At 47.2% G+C, this 17,255-nt stretch overlaps 1 protein-coding gene and 1 non-coding gene across 2 annotated transcripts; both read left to right on the plus strand.

Moving 5' to 3' along the window:
• The first annotated feature begins 9,328 nt into the window (after positions 1-9,328).
• Positions 9,329-9,400, plus strand: TRNAM-CAU. Its single transcript has one exon. It is a non-coding gene; the product is annotated as a tRNA-Met (tRNA).
• Positions 9,401-11,582: 2,182 nt separating this feature from the next.
• TUFM (Tu translation elongation factor, mitochondrial) lies at positions 11,583-14,762 on the plus strand. The gene is made up of 10 exons (XM_042782231.1): positions 11,583-11,625; positions 11,729-11,923; positions 12,312-12,478; positions 12,730-12,834; positions 12,920-13,084; positions 13,181-13,313; positions 13,397-13,501; positions 13,632-13,783; positions 13,891-14,010; positions 14,589-14,762. The coding sequence occupies exons 1-10, from the start codon at positions 11,583-11,585 to the stop codon at positions 14,760-14,762; spliced, it is 1,359 nt and encodes a 452-aa protein (XP_042638165.1).
• Positions 14,763-17,255: the final 2,493 nt, after the last annotated feature.

The raw sequence follows: 17,255 nt of genomic DNA on the forward strand, positions 1-17,255 counted from the left end.
AGTCCTCCAGCTCTCCCCTGCTCTACCAAACTGACTTCAGTTCAGAGATGGTCTTTGTTGATGTCTTCATGATCACCTGTCCATCCCTCTTTCCAGTTCAGAGGAGGATGTCACTGGGAAGGACTCTATTCCTGTGCCCCTCCCCTTTTCTCATCTTTGGAGAGGCACAGGTGAGGAATACAGAAAGGCAAGAGACTGGTGACGATGAGTTAGATTTTAGAGTGTTTTGTCTTAGCTATCCAATACAACTTTCTGCAATAATTGAAATATTCTGTATAAGCACTGCCCAATATGGTCGCCATTAGCCACATGTGGCTAGTGAGTGCTGGAAACGTGGCTTAGTGTGACTAAGGAAGTGAAGTTTTACTAATTAAAATTTAAATAGCCACATGTGGCTAGTGGCTACTGTACTGGGAGGTCCATGGGCCACCAAGTGGAGCTGTCTGGCAGAGATGGAGTTACGGTCTGAGCTGCACAAAGCAGTTTGGTAATCAGGTAAGAGTAGTGGTTGCAGCCATGGACATGAATGAGATCGTCCAGGTAGTATATGTAGAGAAGAGGCCCAGGACCTAATTCTGAAGAACAGTCAACTTTTTTTGGGGTGGGGAGGAGAGACAAGTAGGAAAGAAAGAGTAGTAGAAAGTGCTGAGGTGACATCTTGGGTCAGGTTTCCCAGAAGCACACTCTTAAATGAAGATTTGTGTGCAAGTGATTAAGAAAATGATACCATGGAACCAGTAAAGGGGTGGGAAAGCAGGAGCGGAAGCCAGGCAAGGTGTGATCTCAGGCAGTAGTGATCCCCCAGGGGAGCTCTGGATGTAAGTTATGCCTCAAGATCATTTGGAAACAAGGGAGCTGGGCCTTTCATACTCCGGCATCCCTCAGTCATTAACTAAAAGCTGCCCCACAGGAATGTCAATTCCCAGGTACTTCCACCAAAGCAAAAAAAAAAAAGCTCCGATGGCATAGTGCATAAGGCATTCAACTGCTAACCACAAGGTCAGAGATTCAAACCCACCAGCCCCTCTGAAGAAGGAAGATGGGGTGATATACTTCAGTAAAGATTTACAACCTTGGAAACCCAACGCAGGTCTCTGAGTCAGAATCAACTCGATGGCTTTCCCCCCCGCCCCCCATCAAGGCAAAGCCTCCAATAGTCTGAGGGCATTCCTTAAAAAAAAAAAAAATCTGGACTGTTCTGTTGAAAGTGAAACCACACACTAAAGACCTGGGGGTGTGAGTATAAGAGGTATGGGGGGATGGGCAAACACACAGATGATAAAAAGGGACTCTGGGCTGTGCACTGCCATTGTCTCCTACCAACCCCCCCCCCCCAAAAAAAAAACCACTATTGTGGAGTCAATTCTAACTCATAGTGACCCACTAGGATAAAGCAGAACTGTCCCACAGGGTTTCCAAGGCTGTAAATCCTTACGGAAGCAGACTGCCTCATGTTCCTCCTGTGGAACATCTGGTGGGTTTGAACCACCAACCTTTTTGTTATTAGCTGACTGCTTTAACCACTGTGCCACCATAGCTCCTCTATTGTGCTAAAACCAAACTCACTGCCATCAAGTGGAATCTTAACTCATAGTGACCCCTGCTTGGGTTTTCAAGGCATAATCTCTATGGAAGTAGATTGCCCAGTCTTCCTACTGAGGAGTGGCTGGTGGGTTTGAACCGCCAGCCTTCTGGTTAGCAGTCAAATGCCTTAGGCACTATGCCACCAAAGCTCCTTCTGTTGTGCTATATGGAAGGAATTACTGGCTAACAGATCACTGAGGGACCTTGATAAGAGTAATTTTAGGGAAGTGGACTGAGAAGTGAATGGAAAGTGAAGAGTGGGAGGAGGAATGTGGAGCGCTTGTCCACACAGACTGGCTGAAAAAAGAGAGATGCATATGGAGGTGGCACAACGGTTAAGTGCTTGGCTGCTAACTACGACACTAGCAGTTTGAACCCACCAACTGCTCTGCAGAAAAAAAAGACCTGGTGGTGGTTTGCTCCTGTAAAGCTTACAGACTATGGAACCCTATGGGGCAGGTTTTACTCTCTTATATGGTCAATAAAGGAACTCTGGTTGTGTAGTGGTTAAAGCATTTGGGTGCTAACCCGAGGTTTGGGGTTCAAACCCACCAGCTGCTCTGTGGAAGAAAGATGAGGCAGTCTGCTTCCTTAAGGATTTACAGCCTTGGAAATCCAATGGGGGTTCCTGAGTTGGAACTGATTCCATGGCACACACAACAGTTTGAGCGGAGGAAGGCTTGCTTATTATACCCTGAGGGAGACTTGAGTATGTTGGAAGTCTCAAGGGAAAAGAGCCAGTAGAAAGGGTAATAACTGATGGAGCAAGGTTCTGGGGAAGGTCGAAAGGCAGCTTTCTCAATAGCTGCAGCATATGAAACAGGTCTGGGCCACCCAAGGCCCATCCCTGAACCAATGACTTATAACCATAAGGGACCAATTATGCTGAGGTAAAAACACTGAATTGTGGACCCATAACCAGAGATAGGAATGGGCTCAGCTCCAACCAAACTTCATGGGCAGAGCATGGAGGAGAGTGGCTCTTCCAAGAAAAGCAGGGGTCTTTGACTGAAGGGCAGGTGGTTGCTCGTGGAATTGTTTTAGAAGTCATCTCGACTCTCTTCTATCCCCAAGAGACAAGAACTTCTATGTTGCTTTTTTCAGCGTTGGTACTTTGGCCTGGACCTCCTGCCCCTAAGATACCCCTGCTTCGTTCAGTAGTAGTTGTGTGCGTGTGTGTGTGTGTGTGTGTGCACGCGCTTTGGGTGAAAGTTTACAGAGCAGATTCATTTTCCATACAGCAGTTCATGACATTTTGTTTAGTGACATTGACTGCAATTCCCCACAACGTAACAGCTCTCTTCCTGTTTCTTCCCTGTAGTTATCTCTTCCGTGTCCTTCCTTCCTATGCATTCCTGACCCTGAGCTATATCATCCTGTGCAAATAGTGCCTTTCTGTTCTCCTATGATTGATCGTTCTAAGGAGTTTACCCACCTGGTGTAAATGTTCACCCTATATGCCTGTCTATTGTTTGGCTGGAAGCCACAGGAGTTCAATTCCAGACCTGAAGGGTAACCAGGGGCCATAGTCTGGGGGGTTTCACCAGGCTCTATAAGATGGGTAAAACTGGTCTTTTTTTTTTTTTTTTTTATGATTTTGAGTTTTGTTCCCTAGTTTTCTCCCACTCTATCCAGGATCTCCTGCACTGATCCCTTTCTGAGTGATTGACAGTGTAGCCGGGCACCATCTAGTTCTTCTGATCTCATGGTCATACAGGCTGAGGTTTGCATGGTCCACTAGTCCCTTGGACTAACAATTTCCATGTGTCTTTGGTTTTTTCATTCTTCTCCGAGAGCTACAAGAAGTCTGAAATATCATAGAATTCAACCTCTTCATCCCCATTTTATAGATAATAAATCTGAGGCCCAAAAAGTTAGTGACTCACCTTTATTTATAAAATGAGTATGAACCTAAATTTTGTTTTCCACTGAAAACTTCTCAAACTTAAAAAGCCCATAACAAATGCTCAACAGAAAAGATTCAACAAATTAATTCCTTGAGCAAATACTTGCTCACTTAAGTATTAAGAACTGTTCTTAAAAAAAAAAAAAAAAGTTCTTACTGCCATGAGCTGGTAAGACAGGGGGAAAAAAAAACAAGGAGCCCTGGTTGCGCAATGGTTAAGCACTTGGCTGTTAACAAAGTTGGTGGTTCAAACCCATCAGATGCTCCTTGGGAGAAATATGTGGCAATCTGCTTCTATAAAGATTATAGCTTAGGAAACCTTATGGGGTAGTTCTACTTTGTTCTATAGGGTTACTATGAGTCATTTTCTACTCAATGGCAATGGGTTTTTTTTAACTAATAATTCTAGGTATTTAAGTGCTCTGAGGAAAATGAAGGGATAGTGACATAAGGGATACTTTAGACTGAGGTGACATCTGAGGTGGGGCTTGAATAGTAAGAGGGAACAAGCCACGGGGAAAGCTGCAGGGAAGAACATTCCAGCGAGAGGGAACATCTGCAGAGACCCCAAGGTAGCACCAATTGTGGGATGTTTGTAGAGCAGGATGGCCAGTATGGCTGGGAGAGTGAGTGAGTGGCGAGTCAAAGAGGTGGACAGAGGCCAGGTCATGCAGGCCTTGTGGGGCCACAGGGAGGAGTCTGATGTCTTTCTGTAACAGCTTTATTGAGATATAATTCTATATAAATCTATATGCAATTCACCCATTTAAAGTAAGAGTTTGGATTTTATTCGAAGTACGATGAGTCATTGAACAAATATGAATTTGTGATCTACACTTTAAAAAGACTGATCTGGCTGCTGTGTGGAGAGTGACAGGTATCAGAGACAAGAATAAAAGGTGGGAGACCTACTAGGGCGTTCTCAGGGTAACCTAGATGTGAGACGATCCTGGAATGAACCACCAGGCAGGCGGGGAGAAGTGGTCACATTTGGGATATATCTTGAGAAAACTGGGTAATGAGTTAGGTGTGGAGTGTGAGGGGAGGGCGGGCGGTGGCACCGTTTGTTCAGATGTGTAAGGGGGTACACAGAACGAAGAGTCCTGTTTTGGACAGGCAAATTCAGAGCACCACAGTGGTACCTTCCGTTTGGAAGGCTCACTGCTAGTTCACCTGCAAACACTTAACAGAGGTCAACTGCAGCCAGGTACAGGGGACAGAGCAATGAATGATGCCCAGCCCCGGCCCTACTCATGTCATCATGCTGTTGTTAAGTGTCGTCAACTTGGCTCCAACTCATAGTGACCCTATATACAACAGAATGAGACATTGCCTGGTCACTTAAATGTCAGACAAGTAAAACCAAGAACTCTGTCTCAGGATACCAAGTGCTGGAAGAGAGTATCTTTTAGGATGGATCTGGCCGCAAAGAACAGACAATCTCGACGCTGTGGCTTAAACCACAGGACATTCATTATCTAACAGCACAAGGAGTCCTGTTTTCTAAGATCCTCTTCGCTTTGTTCTCCTTTGGGTTCTGGATTCATCACCAAACTGGAAGAAGCTTCCCATTCCGATCCAGCAACATCCAGTCAGAAAGAGGTCCTCCTCTTCCAGTGTCTCCTTAAGAGTGAGGAATTCTTTCCCAGAATCCCACCCCTCCTGCCCCAAGCAGATCTCCTCTTACCAGTCATTGGCCTCAAAGGAATCACATACTCTACCTCAAACAAATCCCTTGGCAATTAGAACAGGACCACCAGAATTAGATTAGACCAGACTTTATGCCTGGAACTGGGGACAGGGCCACCTTGAACAAAATCAGGACCCTGCCTTTGGGAAGGTGGGCAAATGGCTGTCAAGTAGGAGCTAAAGGGGTCTACTATGGACAGCTGGAGAGGTTGCGGGAGGCTCTAGAAGGCCATGTGATTTCATTTTCATTTGTTTTCCACTTTAAAGTTTTTTATTGATACAAGTGAAAGCCATCTACCTGTCATGAAGTGACCTGAAATTTCTAGCCAGTCTTTTCACAAGTTGTCAGCTGTTGCATACAGGCAATACGTGAAAGATGCTAAGTTAAGAGCATCTTTTTTAAGAGTTCGAGGTTTTGCACAAAGAACTCTTTACCTGTAATCATAGAAAATAAACGTTTCAAAGAAAATCTCCTCCTCCGAGCAAATTCACAGCCTCCTATAGCGCATGATTGTTTTCAGCTTCCTTCATCCCCATCCCTTTGTGCCCCCCATCTTGTACATATGCTATTCCTCTAGTAGCAACCATAGGGTATCCATCCTTCGTTAACACTGAAACAATTAACATTGCTCACAAGCATTTTCACTGGTGGACGGTTCCCGCCATCTCTGCAACACTGAGCCGGCCCCATTAATATATTTTTTAAAAATTTATTGTGACTTACATGAACATTTGCAGAGCAAATTAATTTTCTATACAGCAGTTCATACAAAATTTTTTTCATGACACTGACTGCAATTCCCCACAATCTAACAGTTCTCTTCCCACTTCCTGCCTGTAGTTACCTCTTCCTGTGTCCTTTCCTATGCATTCCTGCCCCCTGAGCTACTTCCCTGTGCAAATAGTGCCCTTCTGTTCTTCCACAACTTATCACTCTAAGGAGTATATCTACTTGATGTAAATGTTCACCCTCTATGCCTGTTTATTGTTTGGCTGGAAGCCATGGGAGTGAGTTCAGTTCCAGACCTGAAGGGTAAACTAGGGGCCATAGTCTCAAGGGTCTTACCAGGCTCTATCAAACCGGTACACCTGGTCTTTTTTTTTAAATGATTTTTTTGTTCCACATTGTTCTCCCATTCTAGCCAGGATCTCCAGCACTGATCCCTTTCTGAGTGGCTGACAATGGTAGCTGGGCACCATCTAGTTCTTCTGGTCTCACAGTTATATAGGCTGAGGATGGCACACCCTACTAGTCCCTTGGAGTAAGTGCTTCCATGCATCTTTGGTTTTCTTCATTCTTCTCTGCTCTGGATGAGGAGAGACTCATTGCATATAGATGACCGCTTGCAAGTTTCTAAGACCCCCGTCACTACTCACCAAAGTAGGATGTAGAACAATGTTCGTGGGTAGTATGTCATACCAATTGTACTTAAAGTTCCCTGCTACTGTAGTCCCGAGCCCATAGGCCCAACTATTTGTTCCCTCAGGATATCTGGCTGTGGCCCCATTAATATTTCACCTAGTGGCTGTACCACAAGTAATGTCACCATACCAACAGACTGGACATTTGTGTATATCCTGCTCTTTCACTGTAATATTTGCCATAGGTATGGGTGGACATCTTTTGATTTCTCTTCTGTTGTTGAGAATATATGTAACAGAAATAGACCGATTCAACCATTTCTCCATGTGCAATCCAGTGATGTTGATTACATTCTTGAAGTTGTACAACCTTCTCACCCTTTTTCTGAATTGTTCCTCCCTCATTAACATAAACTTACTGCCTTGTTTCCTAATTGCTCCTTTAAATTGCCATTGTCAATACCATCCCGTATTGATAGTTCTTCCAACAGCAAAGTGCTCAAGGCAGACATTCTTTACTAGTTAAGCTAAGGTACTGTTTGGTTTGAAGAAGATGTCATAGGATATTTTTCGTCTAAGGTTTAAAGATTATCTTAGGGCAATAGTTTCAGGGGTTTATCCAGCCTCCATGGCTCCAGAAAGTCTGGATTCCATGAGAATTTGAAATTCTGTTCTGCATTTCTCCTTTTCTGTCCAGGATTCTTCTATAGAATCTTTGATCAAAATGTTCAGTAATGATATGGCTGGACGTCTTTTCAAGAGATTTTCTACATCTGGGGAAATTCCCTGAGTTAAGTCCTGCCTCCCCAAGATTAGAGTCAGACTACATCTCAGCATCCTCTGACACAAGAACTTGGCATATTAACTAGGCTTCTCCTATCATGTGAGACGTTGAATTTGCCCAGCTTTGGGGGCAGAGGGATGGCCACTTTGTTAATGCAAAAGTGGCTTCAGTGCTGCCAGCAACAGCTGTTGGAGACAAGCCTAAGTCCTGGCACTTTGTGTTTGGTGGCAATGGTGGCGGCAGCAGATTTCTTATGGGGTCAGTCCTATGGCTCGAGAGCCATGTCTCTAGCCCTCCCCAGAAATCTGTAAGTCTTTTTCTTTTTATTTAGGTGAATGTTGACAAATTCATTTTCCATTCAACAATTTATACCCATTTTGTTTTTTTGACACTGACTGCAATCCTCACAACGTAACAGCTCTCTTCCACTTTGTCCCTGTGGTTGCCTTTTCACTGTGTCCTTCTTTCCCATTCATTCCTGCCTTGTAAGCTTTTTCTCTGAGCAAATACTGCCCTTCTGATCTCCCATGGTTGATTGTTCTAAGGAGAGTACTGACCTGGTTTCATCTCAGACACTTGTTTGGCTGGAAGTTAAGCCACAGGAGTGAGAACAATTCTAGGCCTGAAGGGTAGGGGGTTTCACCAGTCTCTATCAGACCAGTAAGCCTGGTCTTTTTTATGATTTTGAGTTTTGTCCCCCTTTTTTCTCCCACTCTATCCAGGTTCTCCAAATCTGATCCCTTCCCAAATGGTTGGCAGTGTGGTAGCTGGGCACCATCTAGTTCTTCTGGTCTCAGGGTCATGCAGGCTGAGGTTCCCATGGTCCACTAATCCCTTGGACTAATGGTTTCCATACGTCTTTGATTTTCTTCACTTTTCTTTGATCCAGATAACAGAACAACTGTTGCATCTAAGATGGCTGTTTGCAAGCTTTTAAGACCCAAGTCGCTACTCACCAAAGTAGGATGCTTAATACGCTTTAATAAATTCCTCTTCTGCTTAAACCAATCAAGGTAAATCCTGTTATCTGTAAATCAAGATTCCTGACTGATCCATTCGCTATTATAGAATATGCTACTCAACAGCTACACAAAAATTTTTCTTCCTTAGGACTCTTTGTGCTGTGTTTCTCTGCCTTCAGTCATTTATGTACCACTTTCCCCAAAATTCACCATATACCACTCATATTATTTACCAAACACTGTTCTTTCAATTGATTAATTTTTCAGTCTCAATATTTTACTTATGCCATTTTTTTTCCAAAAATGTGTATTAACACATTAAATAAAGCACCAAACAGAACAGCGAGGACGGAAATGAGAATGTTCCCGCACTGTGAAGAATGTCACCAAATCACTGAACAGTGTCACTAACAGTGTCTTACAAGGAGGGGTTGCTATGAGTCAGGTCCGACTCGACGGCACATAACAACAACAGAAGTTGTTGAATGGGAATCTCAACTGCTGTGTAAACCTTCACCAAACACCATTATTATTTTTTTAAAAATTGATCATCGCAAACATGGATGAACTTGGAGGACACTATGCTGAGTGAAATATGTCAATCACCGAAGGAAAAATATTGTTGTTAGTTCATTATTGTAAAAACTCATGGCAAGATTTATATATGGAAGGAAACTTTCTTTGTTGGTTACCCGGGGTAGACAAGGGAGGGGAGGGAACACCACAAAAATTTTAAACATTAAAAAAAAAATTACTAAATGCACTTGTGACAGAAACAACATAAATACACAATGAAAGAAGATATACCAGAGATTGCCTAAGGGCTGATGTGAGGGTGGGAAATTGGGAGAGGCAAGAGAGAGGGATTATAGAGCATCAGGAAAAAATGTTTGGAGGCAAGTGATAGATATGTTCATTATTTTGATTGCAGTGATGCTTTCATGGCTCAAAAAGATGTGTCGAAACTTATAAAATTGTTCATTATGTGCTATTTACTGTATGTCAATTATACCTAATTAAAGTTGCTAATTAAAAAGTATGAGCAGAGTGGTGCAGTGGAAGCATGCTGGGCCCATAACCCAGAGGTCGATGGATTGAAACCATCCTCTGCTACAAACTTTTAGGAGCTCTGGTAGCATAGTGCCTAAGGCACTTGACTGCTAACCAGAAGGCTGTTGGTTCAAACCCACCAGCCACTCCTCGGAAGGAAGGTTGGGCAATCTACTTCTGTAGTGATACCGCCTTGGAAACCCAAGGACGGGTCGCTATGAGGCACATAACAACAAAAGTTGCTAAAAAAGAAATACACCCTAGCTGCCCTTCAGGTCTGGAATTGAACCCACTCCCATGGCTTCCAGCTAAACAAAAGACAGGCATATGAGCTGAAAATTTACATTAGGTAGATACACTCCTTGGAGAGATCAATAATCATGGGAGAATAGAAGGGCAGTGTATTCATGGACATAGCTCAGGAGACAGGAGTGCATGGAGGGAAGGACACAGGGAAGAGATAACTATGGGAAGGAAGTGGGAGGGGAGCTGGAAAAAAAAAAAAGAAATACAGCACTACTAAAATAGAAACCATTGGTTACATTATCACCTAAAGGCCAACAGGATTTTAGGATAAATTCCCAGAATTGGAGTGACTGAGGAACAGGAAGGGGACAAAGAAAACACTTGTATGCTTACACCAGCCCTTCCTAAGCAGAGCTGATGGGCTGGAGGGCCAGAAGGAGAAAAGTCCTAGCAAATTCCTCACTTCATCTGAGCAGTCTGTAAAATGACAGCTAAATAATGGTAGTGGGCCATGCTGAAGTGCACGTGTTTTTAGGATTTTTGGAGTTTTGGGGGTTTAATCTTCATGTCCCTGATCCTCAGTTTTTTCACCTGTAAAATGGGGGTATAACAGATCCGACCACTCATCAGGTAACCTTAGGAACACCGAACCAAAATGAAACAAGTACACAACGCTTGATATACATAAAAAGCATATGTAGTTCTGACTCCTCCCCCAAGCTCCTCCTCTGGAGGAGGGGTGTGTGTGTGTGTTATATAGTTTGCCGGTCTGTGCCAACTCCACTGAGTCATAATCTCCAAGACAGAAATCAAGGAATCTATGAGAAACAAACACTGTCTACTGAGTCATAGATGTGGTGAGTGTCAGAATCGTTCATCAGGTTAAGCAGCTGCTATTATTTCAGGAGGATGTCGAGAACCTGTGATGAGATGATAGATGTGAACATGAAAGGTTATTTACTACCCTTAACACTTATTCAATCAGTCAACAGACATTGACTGAGCACTCACTACATACCTCTCCTTGTGCTTGGCGCTAGGGACACATCCAGGAACAAGATTCGGGCTTGTTCCTCAACCTCGGTGTCATCTGTAAAATGGGGTGGGCGGTGGGGCGCTGACCAGGGGAATTTCTCCCTGGGCCACCGAAGGGCTACAGCAGCGGGTGGCAAGGCCTTCTCTCGGGGCTCTGACGCCATGAGGTTAGGCACTACAGGGCTGGGGGAGGGGGCAGGTTTTGAGGAGCCGGGGTTGTACGACCTGCAAGTCCCTCAGCCTCCGCCCCGATTCCAGCCCAACTCATTTCCTCTCACGTCCAAACGCCGGGATCTCCCTACTGAGTGGATACTATTATTTCCATTTTATAGGTAAGACAATAAAGCATCAGTGGAGACAAGGATTACACTTGAGCCCTAGCTCCGGAAGGCACCCAGGGTCCGGTCCTACCTCCAGTGCGGTTCGGAGGCTGCCAGAACCGCGCAGTGGCTCGGTATCCAGGGAGTTTGGGACTTCTTTCTGCCGGGTCAGGGGCGTTTCTGAGCAGTCTGGGCTAGGGCCCCCTCTGCCTCTCGTTGGCCGGGACCCTCTGGACCCGGCGCGGACCTACCTAATTTCCACACTAAACCCTCTGCTCTGAAAATTACAATCCCCGTAACCCCGAGACTATAATGCTGGTGCATTATGGGGCGCTCCACCTTGCCCGTCCCTATCTATGGCGCCGCCTGAGAAAAATACATATCCCCTCAGCCGGCCATGCTCGAGTGCATTAGGGGAACCTCCATCTTTCCCCGCCCCCGAGACCCTAGCACTTTTCCCGACGTCCTTTGCCACGCTTCCGGAAGTCGGCCGAGACAGCCATGGAAACTAAGGGCTAGAGGGGCCCAGACTTGCCCCCTCGGCCCTCACTTCCGTCGGAAGTGATTTCCAACCGTAAGTGTCCTTTCCCTGTTGCAAGCGAGGGCTACCGGTACGCGGTACCCGGGGCGTCAGCACGACCACAATGGCGGCCACGACCCTGCTGCGCGTGATGCCCCGCTTCTGCGGTGAGGGGGCAGGGAGGGCAGTGGCGGCCCGGGGACACGTAGGGTGCACCGGGGACTGCCGGACTGGAGCCTGCGCCCTGAGTCCAAGCCTCTGTTCCAGCAGGTCTTGGCGCCGGCCCGACTCCACTACTGCAGGGTCTGTTGCGGCCGCCAAAAGCCCCGGCACCGCCCCTTTTGTGCCGCGGCTTGGCCGTGGAGGCCAAGAAGACCTATGTACGCGATAAACCTCATGTGAACGTGGGTACCATCGGCCATGTGGACCACGGCAAAACCACGCTGACTGCCGCCATCACCAAGAGTGAGCAGGCATGGGATGGGGGTGTACGGTACCGCCGATCTATAGGCAGGACCTGCAGCCAAGAAAGTGGCTGGTGGACGTGATTCATGTGGCCCCAGGAACCAGAACTCAAGCAGGCAGAACGGAACATGCAGAATTCCCCTAAACATGAAAAACTTTGTGATGCACGAACTGGGGGGACCCTGAATGACCTTCCCCTGGAGAAGTCGCGGGGATGGACTTAGAGGCCCTTGAATTTTTCTTCTGGTGAAGAAGTTACAGATTTGAGGGAGAGGGAGTTAGAATCCTCCCAGATTCATTTGTGTAGGTGGGAGGGGCTCAGGGGTGTGGCCTGAGCCCCGCCTGGAGCGTTGGAACGTGTCTGAAAGGCCTGTTCTCCTCGCTCCAGTTCTAGCGGAGGGCGGTGGAGCCAAATATAAGAAGTACGAGGAGATTGACAACGCTCCGGAAGAGCGAGCCCGCGGTATCACCATCAATGCGGCCCACGTGGAGTACAGCACTGCGGCCCGCCACTATGCCCACACAGACTGCCCAGGCCACGCGGATTACGTGAAGGTGAGAGGGTTGCTGAGGGCCTGGAGGGAGAGGGCTTTTGTCGGGATAAATGGCGGGCTTGAGGGGAGGAAGTTAAGATACTGAGATGTAGGAGATTGAGATCATGGATTTGTGGCCATTGACTACTCAAGGTGGGCAGTGAGGAAATGGAAGGGAAATGTGTGCCTTAGTTCTCAGTTGCTATCTTGGCCAGGTGGAGAAGGAGCTGAGGTCCCTGAACTAGGCTGTGTTTCCTCTCTCCTCCCACCCAGAATATGATCACAGGCACTGCTCCCCTGGATGGCTGCATCCTGGTGGTGGCAGCCAATGACGGGCCCATGCCCCAGACCCGAGAGCACTTACTACTGGCCAGACAGGTACTCAGACACCTGGTGGGTTGGAACGGGAAACAGTGGGGTTTGTGTCACGCTGGCCAGTATCGCAGATCTTTCCCATCTGCAGATCGGGGTAGAGCATGTCGTCGTGTATGTGAACAAGGCAGATGCTGTCCAGGACCCGGAGCTGGTGGAGCTGGTGGAGCTGGAGATCCGAGAACTGCTCACTGAGTTTGGCTACAAAGGGGAGGAGACTCCGGTCATCGTGGGCTCCGCCCTCTGTGCCCTGGAGGTGAGGAGGGGGTTCAGAAAGCAGGGAGTGAGTGGTGCTTGGTAAGTACAAGAAGCAGAATGGAAATTTCAAGAGTCCTGTCACTTCCCCTCCCAGCAACGTGACCCTGAGCTAGGATTGAAGTCGGTGCAGAAGCTGCTGGATGCGGTGGACACTTTCATCCCAGTGCCCACTCGGGACCTGGAGAAGCCTTTCCTGCTGCCTGTAGAGTCTGTTTACTCTATCCCTGGTGAGGACTGGAACATGCTTGTTTGGACCCCCGCTCCCAGCAGTAGTTCAGGGTTCCTGATGTCCTCTCCTGTTCCCTCCCAGGCAGGGGCACAGTGGTGACAGGGACCCTGGAGCATGGCATTTTGAAGAAGGGAGACGAGTGCGAGTTCCTGGGACACAGCAAGAACATTCGTACTGTAGTGACAGGTACAGGAAGCCTTGGGACCCAGGGACCGATTCCAGGCTGACCTCTTACCTTGTAGACGCCTCGTACTTTCTCCTTGCCCCAGATGTGCCTCCCTTGTCCCTTCTCCCTCCTGTCTGTCTTTCTTCCTAGGCATTGAGATGTTCCACAAGAGCCTGGATAGGGCAGAGGCAGGTGATAACCTCGGGGCACTGGTCCGAGGCTTGAAGCGGGAGGACCTGAGGCGTGGTCTGGTCATGGCCAAGCCAGGTTCCATCCAACCTCATCAGAAGGTGGAGGCCCAGGTGAGGGCTCCAGGTGATGGCAGGCAGGGCTAAGTCAAACTGTTCTTGCATAGAAGCCATACTTCCAGTCAAGCCCAGCTCCACCCTCACTGCTCTCTCTTCTCCAGGTTTACATCCTCAGCAAGGAGGAAGGTGGCCGCCACAAACCTTTTGTATCCCACTTCATGCCTGTCATGTTCTCCTTGACTTGGGACATGGCCTGTCGTGTCATCTTGCCTCCAGGGAAGGTATGCGGGTATAGGGAAGTGGGAAGGAGTCATATCAACTCTGCCTTGTTCATAGAGTTGTGCAGATAGAAGATGACAACTGGGGTGACTTGATTTCCTTGCATCAGGCAGAGGCTGGCTAATAATGTAGGTGAAACTAGTAGATGGAAGGGTCGAGACTAGTGGATTTAGAGGGAGTGAGTCTACCCATATGTCCGAGGCTGAAGTGGGTTAAAAGCATAGCTAAACCAGCATGCATCTCTAGATTTCCTGGGAAAGGGTCCTCTTATAATTGGAGTTTCCTAGCATATGAAGGCTGAGAAGTTCTGCAACTTAGAAACCTGCCTAATCCCAAATTTCCTCAGCATTTTTTCTCAAGATCGTACCTTGGGAACACTGATCATCACTTGTCCCATTCATGCTCTCTTGCCTTTGCATATGCTGTTGAATCTGCCTGACAGCCGGGATCAAGCTGTTCCTAGCAACAGTCATCACCCTGACGTGCCCTACAAATCTCCATCTCCATGGTAGCCAGCCTAGTTACTGGATGAGGGCAAGGCACACTGGTCACCTGTGACATAATCCCTCTCTTCCTCCAGGAACTTGCCATGCCTGGGGAGGACCTGAAGCTCACCCTGATTTTGAGGCAGCCGATGATCTTAGAAAAGGGCCAGCGTTTCACCCTGCGAGATGGCAACCGTACCATTGGCACTGGCCTTGTCACTGACACCCCGGCCTTGACTGAGGAGGACAAGAACCTCAAGTGGAGTTGAGTCTATGGACCTCTGCTCGGCATCTGCTTCGGGGCTACCCTGGCCAGTTGTCCCTTTCCTGCTTCTGGTGCCCCCAAGGCTCAAACTGCAGCCCTTGTCAAAGCAGGAAAGTACAGCTAGACTGACACTTCCCCTATTCAGAGGAGTGGCCTGCCATCTGGAGTGGGCCAATAAACTGTTCTGTGAATAGTAGACTAAGCCTGTCTTGTGTCCTTTGTGTAAGTTGAAGAGGACAAGGAATTCAAAAAGGGAACTGGAGCCCAGGAGCTGGAGATGTAGAGGCGTATTAACCGATCTCATGTCTCTGGTCTGAAGAGTTCATCTCTATGGTGAAGGGTGGAAGAACTCCCCTGATGGCTTTTTAAAGCTGCCCTATAGTGCACTGGTTAAGCATTCAGCTGCTAACTTAAAAGGTGGGTGGTTCAAGCTCGCCAGCCACTCCATGGCGGTGAAGATGCAGGAATCTGTTCCCGTGAAGATTACAGCCTAGGAAACCCTATGGGGCAGTTCTACTCTGTAACCCTGTAAATAGGGTTGCAATGAGTAGGAATTGATATACCCAGCAATAGGTGTATCACTGCTATGGCAACTTGAGTTAGGGAGAGACGCCAAAGGAAAAAGCTAGCCCAGCAAGCAGTGTGTGGCTGATTATCTAGTGAAATGCTCAGCAAGATGTTTGTGAACTATCCTGGAAGCTCTTAGAAAATGATGTGGCTGTCACCTGGAGCCAGCATGGGCTCGAGTCCACCTTATTTTCTCTGAGTAGTTATTACCAAGTTGTTAATACCTAGCTACCCATTTAAGCTCTTAAGAGTGGGGACTATCTTGTTTACCTTAAAACCCAACACGTAAGAGCTACTTGCTAGCTACCTAATCTTAGCAATTTAAAGGGCCCTGCAGTGCTCCCTGATGGACTGACCAGTCACTGTTACACCCCAACTCCAAGCCCGGGTGAGAGGTGGTAGAAGGGTTTCCTTCCAACATCTACTGGGATTTAAAATTAAGAAAAAGGCTGTTTGGCAAATAAGGAACAAAATGCTGGTAGACTGAAAAAAAAAAAAAAAAAGACATGAAATGAGGCAGACTAGCCAGAGTGGAGATTCCAAACAAAACAGGAAATCATCTGTGGGGATTCAGCGGCACGCCTTTCAAGCACGGCCGCTGACCAGCGAACACACCCAGGATAACCCAATGACCAGCAGCCAGGAGGAAGGGTCATGGGTCCTGACCTGTGACCCATGAGCAGAGGGAAACAAGCAGGACTTAAGAACGAACTTTGCAGAAAGCATCGTTTCAGTAACATAGTGAGTTTGTCTTAAATTCAGTGTCCCAAGCGGAATCCGTTTCATAGGAAGGTTCTACTTGGATGAAGGGTAGTTCCCTTCCAACTCTGATTTCTGCTTAGAAATAATTATAACCTGCAATCCTTCCTCAAAGCATAAAAAGGACTACTTAGTAATACTTGCAGTTGCACTGTTCCCTGTACTCTGTGTCTGACAACACCCCAGACCCCAAAGGTGTTCCTGCCCTCCTCAACCCCAGACCCATCTTCCTTCCAAGAGCTCTTTGTTGTAGGCCTCTTAACCCTGCTTGGTTCAGCAGCTAACTTGCTACCACGCAGCAGTGTGCCCATTTCTCATTTGTCAAGAGACCCCACTCCATGGCCCTACCTCTTCTCCCCACTTGCCAAGTTTCATATCCTCACACCCTGAGACTTCTTCCCCAATACCTTTCTGCCATGTTCTGGCCACTTTTCTCTGGCTTTGGTCCCAGATAAAATAACCACTTTCCACTGCACAACACACCAGGTAATGTTCTCGCCATTCCACATACAAGGACACCAACATCCTGTCCTGCCACCCTGCCTCATCTTGGCAACTGGCTCGGTGAGCACTCATGTCATGTACTCTTAGCCATCTGGTTATCCAGAACCTGTGACCACATTATCAGAACATTAATGCTTTCATGACCTGTGGGACAGTGGCCACCTAACATTTTCCTGCTTCTAGGGTTCAGTGGCAAATTTCTATCTGTTTTAGTGTCTGCTGCTACTGGGGTGGGGTGGGATCATGTATAACTGTATGAATCTGAAGAAATGGCCCTCATCCTACCAACCACAGCACCAAAGACCCGCAGTACATGTTACCTCCCAAGTTTTCCATTTCATTCAAAATGCCTTCAATTACTGAAAATACATGGTAACAAAAAATATTTTGGTCTTGAAAAGGTTATGTGTGGCAAACGCTTTCAAATGAACAGCGTTAAGCCCGACCTGGTTCACTGTGTCCTAAATTGAGACATGAGGAACAGTTTTCACATGGAGGGGAAGGAGCACCACGGCAGGATCAATGCAATGCCAACACCGAGAAAAAGCCCTGGGAGAAAACGAAGTTGCTGGGCTCCACCATCCCCTCAAGTGAAGGCCCCTGATGCCCAACATCCACGATCTCGAGAATTCTAGTCCTTGGAAGGCTTCTGTCTGTGGCCCTGCCC

Source organism: Orycteropus afer, unplaced genomic scaffold, assembly GCF_000298275.1.
Source record: "Orycteropus afer afer isolate SDZICR_OR568_19922 unplaced genomic scaffold, OryAfe1.0 scaffold00266, whole genome shotgun sequence".
Classification (NCBI taxonomy): Eukaryota; Metazoa; Chordata; class Mammalia; order Tubulidentata; family Orycteropodidae; genus Orycteropus; species Orycteropus afer.

Bases quoted from the DNA above. Each gene is read 5' to 3' on its own strand.
- TUFM (XM_042782231.1), top strand. From the start codon at position 11,583: ATGGCGGCCACGACCCTGCTGCGCGTGATGCCCCGCTTCTGCG. The intron at 13,085-13,180 runs GTGAGGAGGGGG...TTCCCCTCCCAG, and splicing joins CCGCCCTCTGTGCCCTGGAG to CAACGTGACCCTGAGCTAGG. The intron at 13,784-13,890 runs GTGAGGGCTCCA...TCTCTTCTCCAG, and splicing joins ATCAGAAGGTGGAGGCCCAG to GTTTACATCCTCAGCAAGGA.